This window comes from Copadichromis virginalis, linkage group LG8 (genome assembly GCF_057382275.1).
Source record: "Copadichromis virginalis isolate Kocher_CV1m ecotype Utaka linkage group LG8, C_Virginalis_male_GT1.1, whole genome shotgun sequence".
Classification (NCBI taxonomy): domain Eukaryota; kingdom Metazoa; phylum Chordata; class Actinopteri; order Cichliformes; family Cichlidae; genus Copadichromis; species Copadichromis virginalis.
The window spans coordinates 25,927,272-25,947,593 of record NC_140625.1 but is presented as its reverse complement, the minus strand read 5'-3'; the positions used below and the strand labels follow the sequence as shown (position 1 = coordinate 25,947,593).

The window sequence follows — 20,322 nt, the reverse complement described above, 5'->3', positions numbered from 1 at the left end:
TTTGCAAAGCTGATTTATTTAATCAATCAAAAGTAAAATGCAAGCACAAAATCTACAAAATTAAATGTCATTTGGTGTTTGGCTCTTAATTGTGACAGATCTATTTACAGTTTTCTAATTATTTGACGTAAAAATTCTGGATTAATCCTACTTGTTAAAAAAATGTTGCCAACCTCAACCAATTTGGTTTACTAGACATTAGGGCCTGAAGAAAAAAACAACCAAAAAAAGAGTAGCATTGAAAACCAGGTGGCAAGAAAACAGTCACTAGAAACATGCATTTGCAGAGGTGATCTCTAGCTGGGTGATGCAGAATGAAATGACATAAAATGCAAATAAATCAAAAATCCCATCGTCCCACTCCATGACAGAAACAGGGTGCTTTTTAATCTACTGACACTCATGCTTGAAAAAGTCAGTGAATGCATATTTTTCAACATAGAACCTGCTATTAAGTTAAGGCCTCAATTAATCCCCTGTTAATAAAAATGGTTTGACTGTAAAAAAAAAAACAAAAAAAACACACTGCACATGTTTAACAGTTGTAAGTTGTTTTTGAGGAGGTTAAAGTAGAGCTCTCGAAGTGTTGCTCCTTAGTGATGAGGCTTTTTTAATGTGCTTTTTCTTACTCATTAACCTACATTTCTTATAATTATGCAAAAAGATGGACACTCATAGACATAGAGATTAATGTAAAGCATAGTTCATTAAAAAGTCTGACTATAGTGGCTTTTTTAAAGAGTAAAAAGTCACTACATTATGTTCTCTTGGTTGTTTTCCATCTTCAGTTTTTAGTGTTGCTGTCAACCTCTCCACCAGCAGAGGGCTACAGTGCATCAATGCAATTTCACAGACAAGACAAAGTAGTAACTGACAAGTGATCGCACAGCCTACTTTTCTTTACAATAACTGTTTTATTCTAACAACATAGTTTTAAAATAACAAAATGATATAAATGTACATTTCAGAAGAAAAAAAGAAAAAAGTATGTACAAGCAACATTGTAGGTGATTGTAGGTTGTACCAGCAAAGCTCCCCATGTGTCTTTTCCTCCAGTAGAAATGTAAACAAAAAGAGGACACTGTCTTGTGAATATGACTGTCCCATGAGAGGACACTATAGCTGAGTGGTGCAGCGGTGTCTCAGTCTCACATAGGAGTTCGGATGGTCACGTTACAGTCTCCTGACAGGAAAAACTGCCATGCTGTAGCAGCAGGATATGACAAGAGAGACCCCTTGTGGAGGAAACATTCATAATTTATGTACCTTCTCCAAAGATGAAATTGGAACAGTGTCAAACTCAATGAAAATAGACATGTTATTGCTTATTGTTAAAAAAAACAAGCTAGAAAACTGTAAAAGTGCATATGTTATTCATGTATATACAGTACTGTGCAGAATGTAAAGGGGCATCTGATCAGATATCAACATCGAGTCGAGAACTGCATGAAGAGAAAAAATAAATCCACAAAACAGTCAAGGAAAGTCTTTAGGATGCTTGGGACAACCTACCTGTGCAAATTAAAATGAAAAAATAAAATAATAATAATAATAATAATACTGCATGACGAAGTACCAAAGAGGAGTGGTACCGTTCTCGAAATAAATTATATTCACAAAGAGTGATTTTATTTGATTTCTTTCTGTGTTTACTGCACTTTAAATGAAGTTTATTGCTAAATTTAAAAAATATATGTTTATATGAAATTACTTTTAAAACTGCCTGCAAGTTTTACACAGTACCATATATTTAAAGTAAGACATCATAATTTCTATTAAGACTTAGACAAAAGCAAGAGAATTAACATGTTTATATGACTAGATCCACTGCAGGTTTTCTTGTAAATTTGTAAAAAGATCTGATTAACTACATTTTGGAAAGTGGCACATGTTTTTTTTTTTATTCAACCATTCAATGTGTGTGCCTTGCATCTTGTGATCTAACCTGAGACGAAACTTCCTTTTAATGCACAGCGAGTAGGTATGTGCTTAGCAGTTCTCTAATACAGCCACATTAACATAAAAACATCACATTGTAAGTTTACAGACAGCGTTCAAACCTGAATGCTGAAAGGGAAATCCAGCTATGAAATGGCCAAACATGGCTGATTTAGGTTTTGAGAACATCTGATATCTGAAGGGACCAAAAAATATAAATATAAACATGCATACAGTATGTAAGTGGGAAATAACCTTTGAAATCATTCAGTGGAGTGCAGTGAACTGCTCTTATTTGACTTGGAGGGACATAAATAGTGCAATATAAACTGGGCCTGCCTGAATGAGCCTGTTAGGAACAGATGCTAACTATATTAGCCACACCATGTGGGTTTAGTTAACCCCATTGTTAACTAATAAGTAGTTTCACAGAAAGAGAGGGACAATGAGATCCAGAGACTCTATTTTATAGCAATTTATTTACCTGTGTACAAAACAGATTCCCCATAGAAAGTCATCTGGTACCTAATTAATAATAAAACACTAATATTAGTCTTTTATACTCTTTACCTTTTGATAACATGAATTATGATTTTTTTGTTTTATTTTGTATTTTCTTTGCTTCTTATATATTGAGATAATACTTGTTCCAGTATTATTAATTTGTCTTAGTTGAGTTTTAGTTTATGTTTCGTCTATGTCTCCTGATATGAGTCTTTTCCTGTCCCCTGTGAAGTCTGTCATTTGTAATGTCTTTGTGTTCACGTTGTCAAGCTTGTCTTGTCTTGTCTACGTTCTGTTGTTTCCTGTTTTACTTTGAAGGGTCTGGTGTTCCATGTTCAGTGTGTTTAGTTGTACTTCCCCTGTTGCATTCAGATTCAATTGTGTCAGCTCATTATCCCCAGGTGTTTTCACTTCCCTCATTATCATTATCCTGTGTATTTAGGTCCTCTGTCGTTCTCTGTTCAGTGTCGGGTTATCTGTTTGTCTAGCATCATGGACTTCAAGTCACAGGATTATTTTCAAGCTTTGGTTTATGTTCATGTTTTTCATCATAGTTTTTGCAATCCATCTGTTCTGATTCACGTTCATGTGAATCAGCTATTGTTAGCTTATCTCAATTTAGGTTTTGCCTTTGTTTTTCTTTCTGGTTTTTTTGTTTGTTTGTTTGTTTGTTTTCTTCCCACTAGAAATTTACCATAAAACAGATTCTAGTCCACAATAATGTTTCAGCCTACAGTAAAGTCTAGCATATTTTTATTGGATAAAAAAGGTTAAAATAAATATTAGATCTTGTATTTCTGTTAAACTGAAAGAAATCATATCTTACTGTTTCATTATTTTTGAATTGTGCATTAAATCACAATTTTCCTTGACCAATTTTGTTAAGTTTTATGTTTCTATGAAGGAAACATTGAGGGGTGTACGACAAGGTATGTTCAGACTTAAACCAGAGATTTTAGTGTCACTAAAACCTCTTTTAACCCGGATAGGTTAGGTATAATTAGCTGTAAGTGTTGTGTTTTCAAAAGTTCTTTTAATGAAATATGATTCTGAGCTGAGAGAATATTATTTTAATACCAGCTGAGCCACAGACTATTATTAGTGTAATACCCCAGTCTAATTGCAACAGCGCAAACTCCAAGCTTCGCATTGCCACGAGAATTAGCACACGTTAATTTGATGATGCATGAAATGTATATGTACGATTTCATGTTTATTCCATCATTATCGTTCATCAATATCATGATGAAATATAGTTTGAAGTTTCAGACCTCCTATGTGTAACTGACGAGAATGGTAAAACACATATATTCATGTGGATTTACAACATTAGCAGTTTTCTGGTGTGTTCTTCTCATCATATTTTTTTTTATTTTTGTTTGATTTTGCCTCCTTTTCCTCCCTACTGATGCAAGGCAATTTGTTTATTTTGTGTAGAAGAAAGCATCAAATTTCCCTGAGCCTGAAACAGAAAACTGGGGTTAACAGAGAAAGTTGGTAACCAACTTTCTCTGTTAACTTGTGAACCACCACCACCAACTGAACTCATTAAAACTGAACTGAACCTTAAAACTGAACCTGTAGGTTTTGTCAAGGCAGTTAACGCGCACTTTTGCACACAAAAACCCTGTTATTTTGAACCTGCTTGGCAGTACACACTTCAGTTTCACTTTCAATACCCAAGAAAATTAAATGTAGCATGAAAAAAAAGAGGAATAGATTCTTAAGTTTAGGGATAAAAACTGCATTCGAAACATCAGTTAGACTCTTCTGTATCTAGAGTTAAAAAGCATATCAGCGACACTTATACATTAACAAGAACAGTTTCCATCACTGTTAAAAAAAAAAAAAGAAGAATAGAGGGAAGAGACAAATAATTATATTGTGCAGTTTACTATACAACTGACTCTGTCAGGTTTTCTTGTAGAGTCAAGAGGTGTTGGTTGGGGGCAGAATGCAATAAAACCTCATTAGTGACTTCTACAGGAACAACGACAATATTTTGCACGGGGGTTTCTGGACAGCACCGTGCCTCTCTGTAATGTGACATTGCCTCAGGATTAGAGGGCTGTTGTCTTGCCAAAGTTTCTAAAGCTGCTTGCTCCATTTCCTCAGCAAGCTCTGCATTACTCCCATAGAGAACCCCTAACCTTCGTGCAATCAACCCTTTTTTTTCTGGTGGATCGTCACCTTCTTTCTTTCTCCCCATCTTCTTAGATCGATGCATAAAAGCTGCATGGCATAAGCAGCGCCTCAGAAGATGGCTGCGGTAAGCCCTCTGAATAACCACAGCGGCCCTCTGCTCTTCTTTGTGGCGCACCGTTGTGATAACTGGTGCAAAGGTGTCTTTGCTATCCTTAAATTTTTCCTCAGTGCTATTCCGTATTGCTTCCATCTCCACTGTGTTTCCCAAGATCAACTGAGTGACAGCCATCAACACATCCAAGTAGTGGATCTTATCTCCAGCAACCAAGGGGAGATCCATTTCGATCAGCTGGAACAGGTTGGGTTTGGCAACCTTCAGTGGCTCCTGCAAGGTATCACAAAAATCTGAGAGCTGGCTATACTCAATAAACTGAGTTCCATCAACGTCAAATTTCTCCCATGTCTCATTGAACATCTCAAAGTCGTCCTCACTGAGTGGATCGCTGCTTTCCTCCTGAGCCACATTGAAGTTCTCTAAGATGATCGCAATATACATGTTGACCACCACCAAGAATGAGATGATGATGTAACTGCAGAAGAACACCATGCCCATGCCAGGGCTTCCACAGTTGCCCTTTACATTCGTGCCAGGATGCTCAAAGTCTGGATCACAGTCTGGAGGCTCCCGGTTCAGCATTGGAAGTAGAAGTCCATCCCAGCCTGCAGATGTTGTAATCTGGAACAAGCAGATAATGCTTCCTCCAAATGTTTCAAAATTAAATATATCATCAATCCCAGCCTCCTTTTTGACATAGGCAAAATTTGACATCCCAAATATAGAGAAGATGAACATATTGAGGAAGAGCAGGAGACCAATATTGAATAGAGCAGGTAGGGACATCATCAGGGCAAATAGAAGCGTCCGAATGCCCTTAGCTCCTTTAATAAGACGTAGAATCCTGCCTATCCTGGCCAGTCTGATCACCCTGAAAAGAGTTGGTGACACAAAGTACTTCTCAATTAGGTCTGAGAGCATTGTACCTGAAAGAAAACACACAGAAAAGCAACAATGTATCAATATATCTGCTGGACCAAATTAGCAATTCACAGCTGTACTTTTAATTCATTAATTACCCACCAGCTATTGACAAGATGACCACGACAAAATCAAAAATGTTCCATCCATTGGTGAAGTAGTACTGCCGCAGGGCAAAGACCTTCAACACACACTCTCCAGTGAAGACCACAATGAAAGCCACGTTTAACTTAAAGAGGAAATCCTCTTTCTCTGCACTTTGGTCATCTGTTTCCACCATCATGGACACCATATTGAGGCAAATGAGGACCATAATGAAGATGTCAAAGAATTGCTGACTGATGAAGTCAAACACTATGCCCTGGATTAGGTTCTGTAAAGGAGAGGAAGCAAATCGAGAGCAGTGAGGAACAGAAATACAAATCCAGGAAAGTCATTTGGCCTGTTAACACAAGTAGTGTGCAGAAAAGGTGAACATAGCCACGTTATGCATGCCAACGTGAAGCATCATTACTTCTGATGATGTCATTCATACATGCAAGTTTTCCAGTCTTGGACTGATCAACATAAAGCATTGCTAATACAGAAAACTAAAATAATCATAATGTCTTACCGTTGGACGAGGAATTGGCTTCTGTGGCTTCTTGGAACCAAGTTTCTTCATGGCTTCATAGTACTTTTTCTGTTCATCAGTCATAAAGATGTCTTCATCTCCAAAGTGCGGAAAAAGCAGAATTCAAACGTAATTATAGGAATTTAAATAATGTCACAAGTCTATGTGGTTTAAAGTTATAAAATTGTACACTTGAAAATAGGAAAGAAAACACTCAATGCTTTTGCACAGGCACTATTTCAGATGAACAAAGTCTTATACTTATCTTTTTCTTTTGCTGACTAAAGTTATCAATAATGACCCCAATGAAGAGGTTAAGTGTGAAGAAAGAGCCAAAGATAATGAATATGACAAAGTACATGTACATGTAGAGGTTGATTTCGTAGGATGGTTGCTCTTCCACCTAAGTAGAAAAAATACAGGTGAATAAATGCCTAATCATCATCATTTGCTCAGTTACAGGTTGGAAGATTTTCTTCATTTGATTCATCGGATATTTTATAATGTCAGATTGCAATGCATACATGCTCTTCTAAGGAAATAATTGTAATTGGACTCATAGTCGCAATTTATTGCCCCAGATGAGGATTCCTTTATGCAGCTCACCAGAACTTCAAAGACACAAAATCATTACCTCTCTTGAGTCGACAGCAGCATACATGATGTCCATCCAACCTTTAAAAGTTGCCTGCAGTCAGTGAAAACATTTATTTAAAATATGTATCAGTAAATATGACTACTAATTTTCTTTAACTCAAACAAAACACCTCACCACTTGAAGTAGGGACAGGTAGCCTTGTCCAACATTGTCATAGTTGACTTTCATGTTGACCCAGCGGGCCTCCTGTGTCGCTTCTTTGATGGCCATGCAGTCGCTCCGGTTATTGACTTCAGTGATGGGGAAAAGCTCCTCCGATGTGGTGTTGATGCAGCGGTAGAACTTCCCAGCAAACAAATTAACTCCCATGATGCTGAAGATGAGCCAAAAAATCAGACACACCAGTAGCACGTTGAAGATGGAGGGAATTGCTCCAACGAGAGCGTTTACCACCACCTGCCCCACAAGACAAGACTCTGTTTAGAACTTTGCAATAGATATTCAGATTTATTCAATAATTTATTCAGCTGTAAGACCTGAAGTACTGTGCAAAAGCACCCCACATTTCTCTATAATTTGTTAGCAAGATGGGAAATAGGTGGAGCAATTTATTGAAAGGTGCAAATATTCATGAGAGCACAGTATGTAAGTCACAAACAGAGTTTTTAGAACCCTAACAAGATTTCAAGTCAATATTTGGCATTGCCACCTATTTTCTATATTGTAGTCTGAGCTTTCTTAGGCAAGTTTTATTCTGTTTCCTAAAAGGAGTCCTCTGGTCTAGTTCTCCAGGCTTCTTGACTTTTGTTTCGTTCTCTACCAAAATGATCCCAGACTGCATGTCATGTTTTATAGACTCAGCTAAAGAAAAGAGAACATTATCTGCTTTTGCAACAGGCTGCTAGAAACAAAGTGCTTAAAGATACAATTCAAATTGGTTCTTGGCTAAACTGTTATTTGCTGACACACAATACTGATCCTTTGAGTTGGATACATCTTTTATACTTGAATGATTTATAGGTCAATCTTAGGTGACTTAACAAACAAATAAACAAAAATAAAAGGAAAGATAAGGTCGGGTACAAGAACCTGACTGAAAATGAGTGAAAAAGCAGCTAATGTCCAAAGAAAAGCTTTGAAAGATCTTCAGAAACAAAGGAAAACTTGCTCAAAAACACTTTAAAATAACAAGAATGTCTGACTCCTTGGAAAGGAAAAAAGAAAAGAAAGAAATGAGTGGTGGTTCAAGACTTTTGCACAGGGCTACAACAAAAATCTTACTTAAGTGAATGCATTGATTAGTTAGTCAACTGACTCCGGGAAACTCACCTCAGTCACCTCTGTTACAGCAGCTGTGGTTTAAGCATGCATTCAACAAACACAGTTGGACAAAGCCAGGCAAATTAGTACAAGAGTGCATCAAACATGACAGGTTTGCATCTTCTAAATCAGTGTTAACCATTCAAAATATTATAATGTTAACATTAAGTATTACAAATTCCATATGAAACAAGCATTAGCAGCCAATAACTTACCCTCATCCCTTCAAATCTTGATAGTGCGCGAAGAGGCCTTAGTGCTCTGAGGGTTCTGAGGGATTTGATTGGCCCAAGGTCAGAGTAGCCCATCCAGTTGGCAACTAAACTAATCAGGGAAATCTGTAGCAGAATCAAAACATTTCCCATTCAAGTGCTATCACAAAACCTTTCTGGCATAGGAGATGTATTATCACATACAGGCAAGCAGTGAAACTTACATCTACAATGAAAAAGTCTAGCCAACACCAGGCATTGGTGAAATAGGTCTTGAAGCCATATGCAACCCATTTAAGGAGCATCTCGATGACAAATATGTAGGTGAAAATCTTGTCAGCATACTCCAGAATTATCTTGATCGTTCGGCGCTTTTCTATGTATATATCTTCAAAAGCCTGCCAAAAGAAAACATTATCTACCTAGATATGTGTCATGACAGGATCAGTGTCTTAACGCTATCATAAAAAGGTCATCGTTTCTAAATTTGTTGCTGTTATGACAACACTCACAAGAGCTCCACTGCTGAGGAGGATCATAAAGATTATGAAGGTTTCAAACCAATCATGCTCCACAATAGTAAAGCAGGTCTTGCGGAGGTTCCACCATTTTTTGCCTTTGTCTTGGGTGATGTCCACCATCAGACATGGCCAGCGCCTCACACAGTCTGAGAAAAGTGGAAAGGTTTGCGATTACCTCATAATGTCAGATTACAGAATGGCTACTGAAAAAGACTTCTGTGACTTTTTAGTTTTGCTTATTTAATAAAATTGTTGTTCATACTGTCAGTGAAGCACGCCTCTGGCTCCAGTGGCTCTGGCTCTTCTATTTCCGGTTCAGGCTCAGGTGGTCGATAGTCTGCTGTGCTGCATACTGAAGAATCTTCACTATTCCGAGCACCCATCAGCTAGACAAGAATCACAGTTAAAGTTCAGATGCAAATGCCTTATGCAATCACACAGATGAAAATACTGTTAACTCACTTTGATATTTCCTGGGATACTAATTTGATCTTTCACATTTTCCTGAAACAGCAGACGAACAGAAAACAAACTTTATTAAGCGTTCATAGGAGTTTGAGAAACATCCAGCACACAAGTTTATTGTCCCAAAAATACATTATGGGGATCCTGGGAGCACAGACAAATCCCTTTGAGGTTACGTCAGGAACAACATCCGGTATTATTTATTTTGAGAATAATTATTTTCTTTGCTGCCTTATTTCCAACAGTTACAAAAATATATATATTCTGATGATAGTTAGGATTTATTTTAATGTTTGGTAAATTTCCTAATACAAAGTTCCAATACATGTTTAAGCTATGTTGCCAGTTTGTTAACCAAAGTCGAATTTTACTTATGCTGGAAATATATTTCCTGATTAATTGAATTTTAGCTGCAAATTTGAAAACAAAAAAGTCAAGTTGGACTCGTGAATGAATGAATGAATGAATTAACCAATACAATTTATCGTTGGTGGTCAAGAGCTGTTAAAATCTTATTTTGAGATGAATAATAGATCACAAGATGGCAATTATTTGAAATGAACTGTATAAGACTTTGGATAAGAAGTTTTCTTACGGTATTCTGCTGGCTATGTCCCTCATCTAAACTCTCAGAGTGATTATCATCATTGGAATCACTGGTTTCATCTTCATCATCCTCATCGTCCTCTCCCAGATTTTCAAAGTCTGACTCTCCCTGGGCAATTGGCACACTAAGACTAAACTCTCCATCCACAATAAATCCAGAAGGCCGGCCTTCAACTAGGCAATCTGATATCCCATCTGCCAGTTTGAAAGTCTGACTGGTGTCCAAATGGTTCATTTCAATTCCTTCCGTTTTAGGGTCGACGTCATCAGCAGGGCCCTCGTCAGGCTCCTTGGGCTTTCTGCCAAGAGTCCGCAAGATAGTTTGAATGATGAACGCTTTAAACCAGTCGATGAACCGTGTGATCCTGCCGATGGCAATCTGGAGATTGTTCATCTCTCCGTCATCTTCTCCTGCAGAAAGGTTGTCTCCACTGAACGAGCTGAGCAGTAAGGCCAAAAAGAGGTTCAGCACCTGAGTTCAAAGAGTAATGAAGGTAATTAACAGCTTCTTATTGTTCATTTTGTTTAGTGAAAATAAATATTTGACAGTCAAAGTGATGCCTAAAGAAGTGAGAATTAGGAATCATTACTCGACTGCAAAACAGTGATCAAGTTTATATCCAGTGATTAGTGAGTAAAACTGTACTAACTTTGCTGAACCAAACACAAGTTTGGAATAGCTCAAGCAGACATCATATACCATATTGTTCCTGTGACGTCACATCAGTAAATATTATGTTGTCTGCCTCCTGTCTCAGATGCAGCTATCTTTAGTTACTCAAACATGTTATTTGATTTCACGGCTTCTATTTCCCAGGTTTAGCAGGAGATCATGGTTACATGGACTAGTGGGAATGCTCATCTCGTTTATTCCAGTGTCAGAGATGTCAATAAGAAAATAAAGCTGATGGACAATATGAGCTGCACAAAAACCAAACGCGACAATGAAAGATCGGAAATGGATTTGATGATCTTTGATGAGTGGAAAAAATAACTGTGGTAGAGGTTATAGTGTTTTTCAGGGTCATGTTCCTAGTCTCCTGGAATATAATTCAGGTGATTTGTCAGCTAATTCCATTAGCTTTGTACAGTTCCGGTAACCTGATGAAGTGAGACATTTCTTCCTTGTCTTAGAGGAACAGTGTGGCCTATAGGAAATGTACCCAGTCAATTTCTTGCTGCAAAATAGATTAAAATTAAAAAAAAAAATCTAAACATTTAAAACTCATTACTTTTGGTTTTATCTGAAGGCACAGCCAGCAGCTTGAGCTGATGTTATATTATCATTTGTTTAATAAAAACTATGCATAAAAGCTAGTGGTGATTTCATGCTCATTCAACTAAAGAAAATACTCTGCGTGATTCTCAGTTCAAAATAAGCCCCTCCCTCTGAGCCAAGTTTATTCTAATTGGCTGCCCATCTCACACAGAATGATCATCCACCATTCTAACAGTAATGTATGACATAAAATAAATAAAAACATAATAAGTCCCCTTTAAATCTTCTCTGCTCCATATGCTGTGGTGTTGATGGCTCAATATGATTACCTCTACATCGATTAGAGTTCAATCTGCTATCAAATGACTTCTCTTTTACACCCAGACGCACTGCCACCTGAGCTGTGCTCGCTCAGCTGTCCGCGTTTGTTCCATCAGTGGCAGCATGCTTACTTGAGCCGGATCTTAGCGCATACTCAAGGTCAAAACCACTGTTTGGTAGCTTAAGTCATTAGATTTAAATAGAAACCCCCTCCCATGAACCTTGTAAGTATATTATTTGCCTCATTATTAGAGAAAAAAGTGTACATTCATGTGTTAAGTAAGCATGCTCAGGTTTAACAGTGGGTAAGTAACTTTAAGATCCAAGAAGCCTCAACAATTTTGGCACAGCGTGCCTAACACAATACTTCAAACCTTGATGATGAGCCATTTCCTTTTCATTTCTATGAATAACCTGATAGGAAATGGATTTGGCTCTAGTCATTAAATATGATGCTGAAATGATGTCTGACAGTGATGGTCTGTATGGCCTTGTTTCGTGAGGCCAAGATAAAAAGGTCAGGGGGCAGCGTTTTCATGCTACAGACACTCAGAATTCTTCAGAAAGCATTACAAACCCTGAAGCCTCATCACTCTCAATCAGTTCAAAGGCTGTTCTGTTAAATTGTATATGTTGGACTGAAACAATCTCCTGGGAAATAAATGTCACTCTGACACATGTCATTCATCTAGATCCCCAGTTGGGCAATGAGTCCAATCAAACAACAAAAACTGCTCAGGAGCAGCTTGAGGAACATGAAAAATCTCAAAATACCCGTGAGAGGTGCCATAACAAGCCTGATCCATGGATACTATGCAACAACCCACAGAACACAGAGGATCTGAAGTCTCGAACCACAGGGGTGAGGAGGTCAGGTGATCCTGCACTGATGGGTCAAAATTTTCTTGGCTGCACGACTGGGGCATGCACGGTATAAGAGAGGTTGTTTTAATCTTTTGGCTGATCCGCATAAACAGTTCTTTCCTCCAGCTCCAACAAAAAAAAGTTTCACAAGTTTTTCCTTAACATACTCAAATATTTACTTCACAATCTCCTAGATGGATCACTGAAATAACTAAGACTTTCTTTCTTCAATCTTCAGTCTGAAGATAGCATGCAGTTGTTGGACTCACCACTAGGTTTCCAATGACCATGACCAACATGAAGACAACTAAACACATCCCAGTTCCGGCAACCTCCATGCAGTCCCACATAGTCTCGATCCACTCCCCACACAGGATGCGAAACACGATAAGAAATGAGTGGAAGAAGTCGTTCATGTGCCAGCGCGGCAATTCACAGTCCAAGGAGATCTTGCACACACAGTCGTTGTAGTTCTTGCCAAAGAGCTGCATGCCCACGACGGCAAAAATGAAGACGATGATGGCCAGCACCAAAGTCAGGTTTCCTAAAGCCCCTACTGAGTTACCGATGATCTTGATGAGCATGTTGAGAGTGGGCCAGGACTTTGCCAGTTTGAAAACTCGAAGCTGTCACCAAACATGGGACAAAAATAAATAAAAACATTTAGTAATAGCAGAGCAGGTAATTCCACTGTGTTAAACTGATGCAAAGAAATTTAATCAGTGTGTCTCACCAGACGGAATGATCTGAGGACTGACAGACCCTGAACATTTGCCAGCCCCAACTCCACCAGACTGAGTGTAACAATGATGCTGTCGAATATGTTCCAGCCAACTTGAAAGTAGTAGTAGGGATCCATAGCAATAAGCTTGAAGACCATTTCTGCTGTGAAAATACCTGTAAAAACCTTTTTAAAAAAGATAAATGTTTTTTTCACCCCTTAAATCTGAGCAATGTCTTTAAAGTATTTTAAAATGTTAGGCAGCACATACCAGATTCCCCACTGACAGCATATAGTCAAACTCCGGGGTCATGGGGTAGTGCTCCATGGCCATGAAGAGGGTGTTGAGCACAATGCAGATAGTGATAGCCAGGTCAACAAAAGGGTCCATCACAACAAAGTATACTCGCTTTTTAAAGACCACCCAGGGGGTACAGCAGTCCCACTTCAGGAAAAGGTCAGCAAATTTGTACCAGCCAGGTGGGCATGGCCTCTGAGTCTCCTCCAACTCTAGAGAAAGAGGCAGAAAACAAAAGGTAATATTAAACCTCACTTAAACCTAAACTTTCAACCTAAAGTCCAAGTCTTGTTGCTTCAGGTTATAGCTGTGCTGAAATAGATCTAGCTTAACACCATGTTTGACAGGAATCTCTGCTACACACAATATATTTAGCCTCGTTATGATAAGCTCAAGACAACTCCACTGTATCGGCCTTGGATAAATTAATGAACAATGTTAACAACTGCTTGATAATCTTAGGAATTATTGCTCACACCAGAGCACCTAATGCTAAGCCTTGTGTATTTCTTCTTCACCCCCAGTGGCACCCGACACTTCCAGATGCCAGATTTCTCCACGCAGTATAAAAAAAAAACATTACCCCGAAATAGAGGTTATGTTGTTGTGCCCTCAGCTTACATTAATCAAAGCTAAACAACATATCCTAATTTTGTTAGTGTGATATCAATATTGTGTGTGTTTGGTGCTGTACCTTCCATGGCAGCTGCAGTGAGCACAGTCAGAGCACTAGCAGTTCTCTCTGCCATGCATGGTTCATCCAGTTGAAGCATGCTGTGAACGGAGCCCAGTGACTTCTCTCCGCATTCATAATCCATGGCAGACTGTAAAATAGCATAGCATAGCATAGAGTCTTTATTTAAACGCACTTTATATCCAACAATGTTGACCAAAGTGCTACAAATATAGTTTGAGAATTTCTCAAAACACATAAGTCAAGGTATGTAATTGCAGATGGACAAGGCAAAGGTTTTTAAAACACTCATACAGGCAGCACTAACTATAACTTACCTCGTTCATGGTAGGCGCTCTGATCATCAGACGTGGAATAATTCTCCCATTGCAATCTTTGACAATTTCATCACGGTCAAGGCTCTGTTCGTCATCTGCCAAATCAGACCCAGTGTGATGGCTGAGCGAGTTCTTGCTGGTTAGAGTGCCTTGGCTACCAAGCATCTTAGCCTGATTGGCAGAAGATAAGTCATTCAGTAAGAAGTCTTTGTTATTGCATTGGACAGTTTATAAAACCCTTTAAAAGATGGCTCGGCTGTAATTTTACAGTATAAAATATTACTTTATTATAATTTAGTACTGAATAGGTGACATTCCATGTCCCATCTGCTAGTCTTGGTAGCCAGGGATCGGTCCATCAGGGACACCGCTCCTGGCCACCATCCGGCTCACAATGCACCCGACCCCAACGGTGCCTCCTGCAGGAGATGGTCCTGCAGAAAGATGGGTCTTCCTGCAGGATGGGTTAGGAAGATGGCCACCAGACGCTTGCCCTCGGGCAAACTCTCCGGACCTGGCTCTAGAGTGGGGCCCTCGTAACCCTATCCTGAGCAGGGTGAACTGTTCCCTAGGTGTTCTTCTCATAGGGGTCTTCTGAATTGCTCTTTGTCTGGTCCCTCACCCAGGACCAATTTGCTATAAGAGACCCTACCAGGGGGCAGAAGCCCCTGGACAACATAGCCACTGGGAGCCCTGGGACACAAAACTCCCTACACCATGATAAGGTAGCGATTCCCTACTCTCACCTATGGTCAACCAAAAAAAGAAATTGGAAAAGCTACACTACTGTGGGTAGTGACCGAAAGAACAAGATCGCGGATACAGGTGGCAGAAATGGGCTTCCTCCGAAGGGTGGATGGCATCTCCCTTTGAAATAGGGTGAGAAGTTCAAGGTGAGAAGTTCAGGGAGGAGATCAGAGTAGAGCCGCTGCTCTTCCACATCGAAAGGAGCCAGCTGAGGTGGTTCGGGCATCTGACAAGGATGCCTACTGGGCCCTCCTGGTTGAGGAGTTCCAGGCATGTCCCACAGGGAGGAGGCCCTGGGGCAGACCCAGGAAACACTGGAGAGATTATATCTCTCGGCTGGCCTGGGAACGCCTTGGTGTTCCCCCGGACAAGCTGGAGGAGGTGGCTGGGGAGAGGGAGGTCTGGGCTTCTCTGCTTAGGCTGCTGCCCCCGCAACCCAGAAGAAGGTGGAAGGATGGATGGATAATACTGAATAAAAAGAAGAAAACAAAGTTTTTACTATGAGCCATAGGATGGCAAAAACCAGTACTGGGATTTTGGCTAAAAGGCTTGAAGGTGAGACTAGTTTTGACCTGTAATAATACTCTAAACGTTTGAACACGTGGACAGCATGGGAAGTTATTGTAAAGTAATATAAATTTGGCAATGAGTCAGGGATTGCTGGGACACTAAATCCAAATAGTTGTGGTTAAAAGTGGTTGTTGTGGCACATATTTGTGTCTTATACACTTTGCATATTCAGTTTTATTTTGAATTTGATCCAGGCAAAGACCAATCTCTTCCAGTCATCCAGGAGGAATTTAGTGTTAATCAGTGCATTTTTCAGGAAGGAAAAAGCACCACGTCACAAGGCAAAGTAAATAATAGTTTGAATCTATGACCAAGAGTCTCCCTAGATCACATCCCTTGAAAAGCATCCGGTGCCAGAAAGAACTGCATATAAAGAAGGAGGTTCAACACTGTAAATACTGTCTCTGTGTATAAGTTTGATTTATTTGCCAATAATAGTCTTTGAAACTTGCATCAAAAATGCTTTTGATTGTTTTTGGAAAAAATAATAAATCAAGCAAATGGAACACAAATTTGTTTGCCATTTGTTTTAATCAGTTTTTGAACTAATTCTGATTTCAGTGTAACAGGCCGGTGCAAGTTACCTGCTCTTGATTCTTGACTTGCTCTAGTAGTCGCTGGAACTCCTCCTCTTTTTCGATGGCCTCTTGCCGAGTTGCCTGATTCTGTTCGTCATAAGCCATGGCTACCACAGCCAGGATAAGATTGATGAGGTAGAAGGAGCCCAGAAAGATAACGACTACAAAGAACATCATGTATGTCCTACCAGCTGCCCTCATGATCTGTTTTAAGAACAGAAAAGAAGCTACGAGGACTAAGGACAAATTTCTTCACAATACATTTTTAAAATTAAAGCATAAACTGTAATGAAGCAAATGAAAGAAGAGCCAACCAGCTGGAAAAGGTTCTCCCAGTAGTCCTGGGTCATGAGCCTGAAGAGGGCAAGGAAGGCCCAGCCAAAAGAATCAAAGCTGGTGTAGCCAAAGTTTGGGTTCCTCCCAGCCTTCATGCATGTGTATCCTTCGGGGCACTTCCTGTCAGCAGAGAAGAAAAGTTATCCAACTACATCTGGACTCCCAGCCTCCAAATCACACTTGCAACCTTTCTAAAACTTCAGTTAAGGCTCATGTCTGGACTGAAACTCCAGTACCCCAAATAAAAGACAAAATTAGCACTGTAGCATCTTTGTGGTGATACGCACCCAGCATCGGAGCTGTTTCCACAAATCAGAGCATCTTGGCTGCCTTCCAGAAAGTATTGATTCTCTATAATCAACCAAAAAAAGAAATTGGAAAAGCTACACCTTTACACCACTGTGGACAATATTGATTTAAAATTACAGATGAAAAACTTAGAGATTAGATGAAAAATACCTGAGTTTTCAATATATTCAGTGAAATTGAAGGTGCTGTTGGTATATGTATCATTTAAGCCAATGGTGTCGTTGAAGTCCACTGTGTTATTGGATGAAGAGGTGCCGTTAAAGATTTCAAACATGGTGTCATTTGTTTGGATGGGCCATCGCACACATTTCTGTCGCAGGTTTCCCATAAAAAGCTGAAGACCAACGAGTGCAAAAACCGCAAGGGCGAAGACTGTCAGAATCATCACGTCCCCCATTTTCTTCACTGACTGGATCAAAGCAGCCACAATTGTTTTCAAACCTGACAAAACACAATTGATACATGAGTGGTCTATATTTGGAAGTCTCAAAAACCAGTAAAAATAATGTGTACTGAGTGGAGTTAAACTATTAGTGTTATATTAAAACAGAACGCATACCAGGAATCACAGTAATTGTTTTAAGGGCTCGAAGCACACGAAATGTCCTCAGAGCAGACACATTGCCGAGGTCAACGAATTCAGTGACGTAACTGGGAAAAGGCACAAACATATCAAGGAAATGGTTTCCGTGCCACCCGATGTAAGCAGAGGTCTCATCATAAAACATAAAAATAAAACAAAAACATTGGCAGCGGCCAGCGGTACTCTGTGTTTGTGTGTTTCCGATTTTTAATAGATACACCTGTGGTAATTTGAAAATCCTAGGTGACTTCCTTCTTGAATTATCACATTCACAAACTTGGGTGTCTATGTTGCCCACCCTCCCGGCAAGGTGACGACAATACCCCATCAGAATTTTACAGCCGAGGTGTAAAAAGGGAACCACACTAGCAGCTAATAAGACAGGTACACTGTTCTGATGTAATGAAGCAAATGGAAAAACATTTGGTTTTAGTCAATCTTTTACTAAAACCAAATGTCTTTGTTGGATAACCTTCAGTGGTTATATTGCACCAGCAAAAAGGGTGGAGTTCCTACTGTCATTTAAGTACTAACAACTATTTACCAAATGCATCTACATAGTTTAAATAAACACACAAGCAGATACTTACGCCATGCTGATCACCATGAAATCCAGCCAATTCCATGGATCTCGAAGGAATGTAAAAGATCCAACACAGAAACCTCGAGACAACACTTTAACTGTTGCCTCAAAGGTATAAATACCAGTAAAGACATACCTACAAAGAAAATAATCAGAATTAATTATCCAAACTACTGTGTGAGGTGTGACCTGTGAATAATCAGTGATGAGCTACTTACTCAACAGTTTTACTCCATGCTGGTGGGTTGCTCATTGTCATGAACACGCAATTCGATAGAATTGTAATCATGATGAACATGCTAAATAATTTAAGTCAGGATTAAGGAAGCGTACAAGAATACTGTCACACCATTCAAACTAAAATACACTCAATAAATCAAAAGGATATGAATGTATGAGAATTTTGATGGCTCCTCTCCTAACCAAACTAAAGGGGCTCAGAATGTTGCACGCCGGTTCTGCGTTGAACCTGAAGATCGTGTTTCCTTTGGTGATCACAATGAATGTCTGAAAAACACAAAATTATCTATGAAGTTTGTAATTTTTTGCACAAAAAACAACATTTCAATTAATTCTCTAAGAGACCCTGCATGGAGCTGCAATGACACATTTTAAGATACAGTCGAGTTTATTAGAGCCTGAGTGTGCAATGTGTTTGTGTGCTTCAGCAGAGCTTTTTCTTCCATGTGTGCTCATACTGACTTTCTGTGTTTCATAGAAGGGGTCTATGTCCTCCAGGGGTGTGTTGAGCAGCTCTGGTGGAGGGTCCCCAAAGATCATGGGCAGACCCTTGCCTGCCTCCAGATCAGCATTCGGGGTTGCTGGTTCCTCGTCATCAGCCTTTACTTCTGCTGCCTTTTTCCTTTCCTCCTCGAGCCTCTTGATCTTCGCCAGTGATTCCAGAGTAAAGGGGCGAAACGCATCGGTGCCTGGGGGAGGAAGCAGCAGCACCATCTTTGCATTGCGAAGGGATACCGCCTTGCCGGGGTTTCCCTAGAAGGAGCTGGTGGGAGGACAGTGAATGAACAGAGAGAATATAAAACAACCATAGATTTTTAAATAGGTCCAGGTGTCACATGCAGATAGGACATACAAAAACCTTCAACACAAAGCAAATCAAAACATGAGCTTTACAAATTTACATAACCCGTATAACATTGCCTTTTCTAACTAACAATATGCATCAGATGCCCAGGTGAACTCTTGTTTGTCTTGACTGTTGTGCATCTTGGGTTCTTGGGTCTGACTTCTTGTCCTCCTCGGCTGCTTTGTGCAGCTTGTGCAGTGCTATTTTAAGTGTCACTGAGCAGAGAGCCACTTTAAGGATGCTTCTAAAACTCATTCAGGTGGAACTTAAAAAGCAGTTTTGAATGGTTGCAATCAGCTCAAGCAGCCTCATCAGATCCACAATGTGATGCAGATGTAAACAATAACTAAAGGTTAAAGGTTGACTGAAACCTCAGTGTGTAGTTTAACAGTCTTGTGATTTATAAAACTGCTTCTCTGCCTGCTACTTTACAAACATGTTATACATGTTATAAATGTAATAACCTTAAAAAAAAGATTTATGAACACTTGTTGCAACTTTACGATAACCTTCAAAATGATGGTTTACAAACCAATTATGGACCAAATACACCAGTAAACATTAGGAGTTGTTGTACATTTGCTGATACACTCAGTGCCAAATGTAACTCAAATAACTCATTATAACCAAGGCATGCAGAACACCACCTCCAAACACATAGCATATCAAACCTTCAAGCAGATGGGCTACAGTGGTGGCACTCCTGTCAGCTAAGAACAGAAAACTTAAGGCTATAATTCACACACAAAAAAACTGCATAATAAAAGACTGGAAATATGATGCCTGGTCTAAGCATTCTTGATTTGTGCTGCAATGGACATGAAAGCATGGATCCATCCTGGCTTGTATCAATGATTCAGGCTGGTGGTGGTGGTGGTGTAATAGTGTGGGGGATATTTTCTTGGTCCACTTTGGGCCCTTCAATGGCAGGAAAGCATTGTTTAAAGTATTGTTGCTGTCTAAGTCCAATCTTTTACAGCAACAGTAAATGGATGGACTGGTACTTATATAGCAGCTTTCTTCTCAGAATAAGACCTCAAGGAGTTTTGTATTACGTGCCTCATTCACCCATTAGTACACAGTGCTTTTATCTACACCTAAGCACTTTTACCTAACATTCACTCACTCACAAGCCAA

The 20,322-nt window shown here is 39.4% G+C and overlaps 1 protein-coding gene across 2 annotated transcripts in view; it reads right to left on the bottom strand.

Moving 5' to 3' along the window:
• Window positions 1–1,432: 1,432 nt before the first annotated feature.
• Window positions 1,433–20,322, bottom strand: part of scn4aa (sodium channel, voltage-gated, type IV, alpha, a) — a 30,669-nt gene continuing 11,779 nt past the window's right edge. Inside the window, exons 2-27 of one of the 2 annotated variants that reach the window (XM_085466793.1) lie at window positions 18,801–19,101; window positions 18,487–18,605; window positions 18,317–18,406; window positions 18,106–18,234; window positions 17,492–17,583; window positions 17,083–17,373; window positions 16,911–16,974; window positions 16,602–16,743; window positions 16,294–16,491; window positions 14,393–14,563; window positions 14,076–14,205; window positions 13,355–13,593; window positions 13,096–13,269; window positions 12,632–12,988; window positions 9,948–10,430; window positions 9,350–9,391; window positions 9,150–9,273; window positions 8,879–9,033; window positions 8,591–8,764; window positions 8,370–8,492; window positions 7,009–7,290; window positions 6,871–6,924; window positions 6,502–6,639; window positions 6,237–6,341; window positions 5,726–5,996; window positions 1,433–5,628 (exon numbers count right to left, since the gene is read on the bottom strand). In XM_085466793.1, coding sequence (XP_085322919.1) covers window positions 4,337–5,628; window positions 5,726–5,996; window positions 6,237–6,341; window positions 6,502–6,639; window positions 6,871–6,924; window positions 7,009–7,290; window positions 8,370–8,492; window positions 8,591–8,764; window positions 8,879–9,033; window positions 9,150–9,273; window positions 9,350–9,391; window positions 9,948–10,430; window positions 12,632–12,988; window positions 13,096–13,269; window positions 13,355–13,593; window positions 14,076–14,205; window positions 14,393–14,563; window positions 16,294–16,491; window positions 16,602–16,743; window positions 16,911–16,974; window positions 17,083–17,373; window positions 17,492–17,583; window positions 18,106–18,234; window positions 18,317–18,406; window positions 18,487–18,605; window positions 18,801–19,052 — 5,691 coding nt within the window. In that variant the 5' untranslated portion in view covers window positions 19,053–19,101 and the 3' untranslated portion in view covers window positions 1,433–4,336. Of the gene's footprint in view, window positions 5,629–5,725; window positions 5,997–6,236; window positions 6,342–6,501; window positions 6,640–6,870; window positions 6,925–7,008; window positions 7,291–8,369; window positions 8,493–8,590; window positions 8,765–8,878; window positions 9,034–9,149; window positions 9,274–9,349; window positions 9,392–9,947; window positions 10,431–12,631; window positions 12,989–13,095; window positions 13,270–13,354; window positions 13,594–14,075; window positions 14,206–14,392; window positions 14,564–16,293; window positions 16,492–16,601; window positions 16,744–16,910; window positions 16,975–17,082; window positions 17,374–17,491; window positions 17,584–18,105; window positions 18,235–18,316; window positions 18,457–18,486; window positions 18,606–18,800; window positions 19,102–20,322 lie in introns of those variants that run through there. The other variant, XM_085466792.1, reaches the window with a different exon arrangement.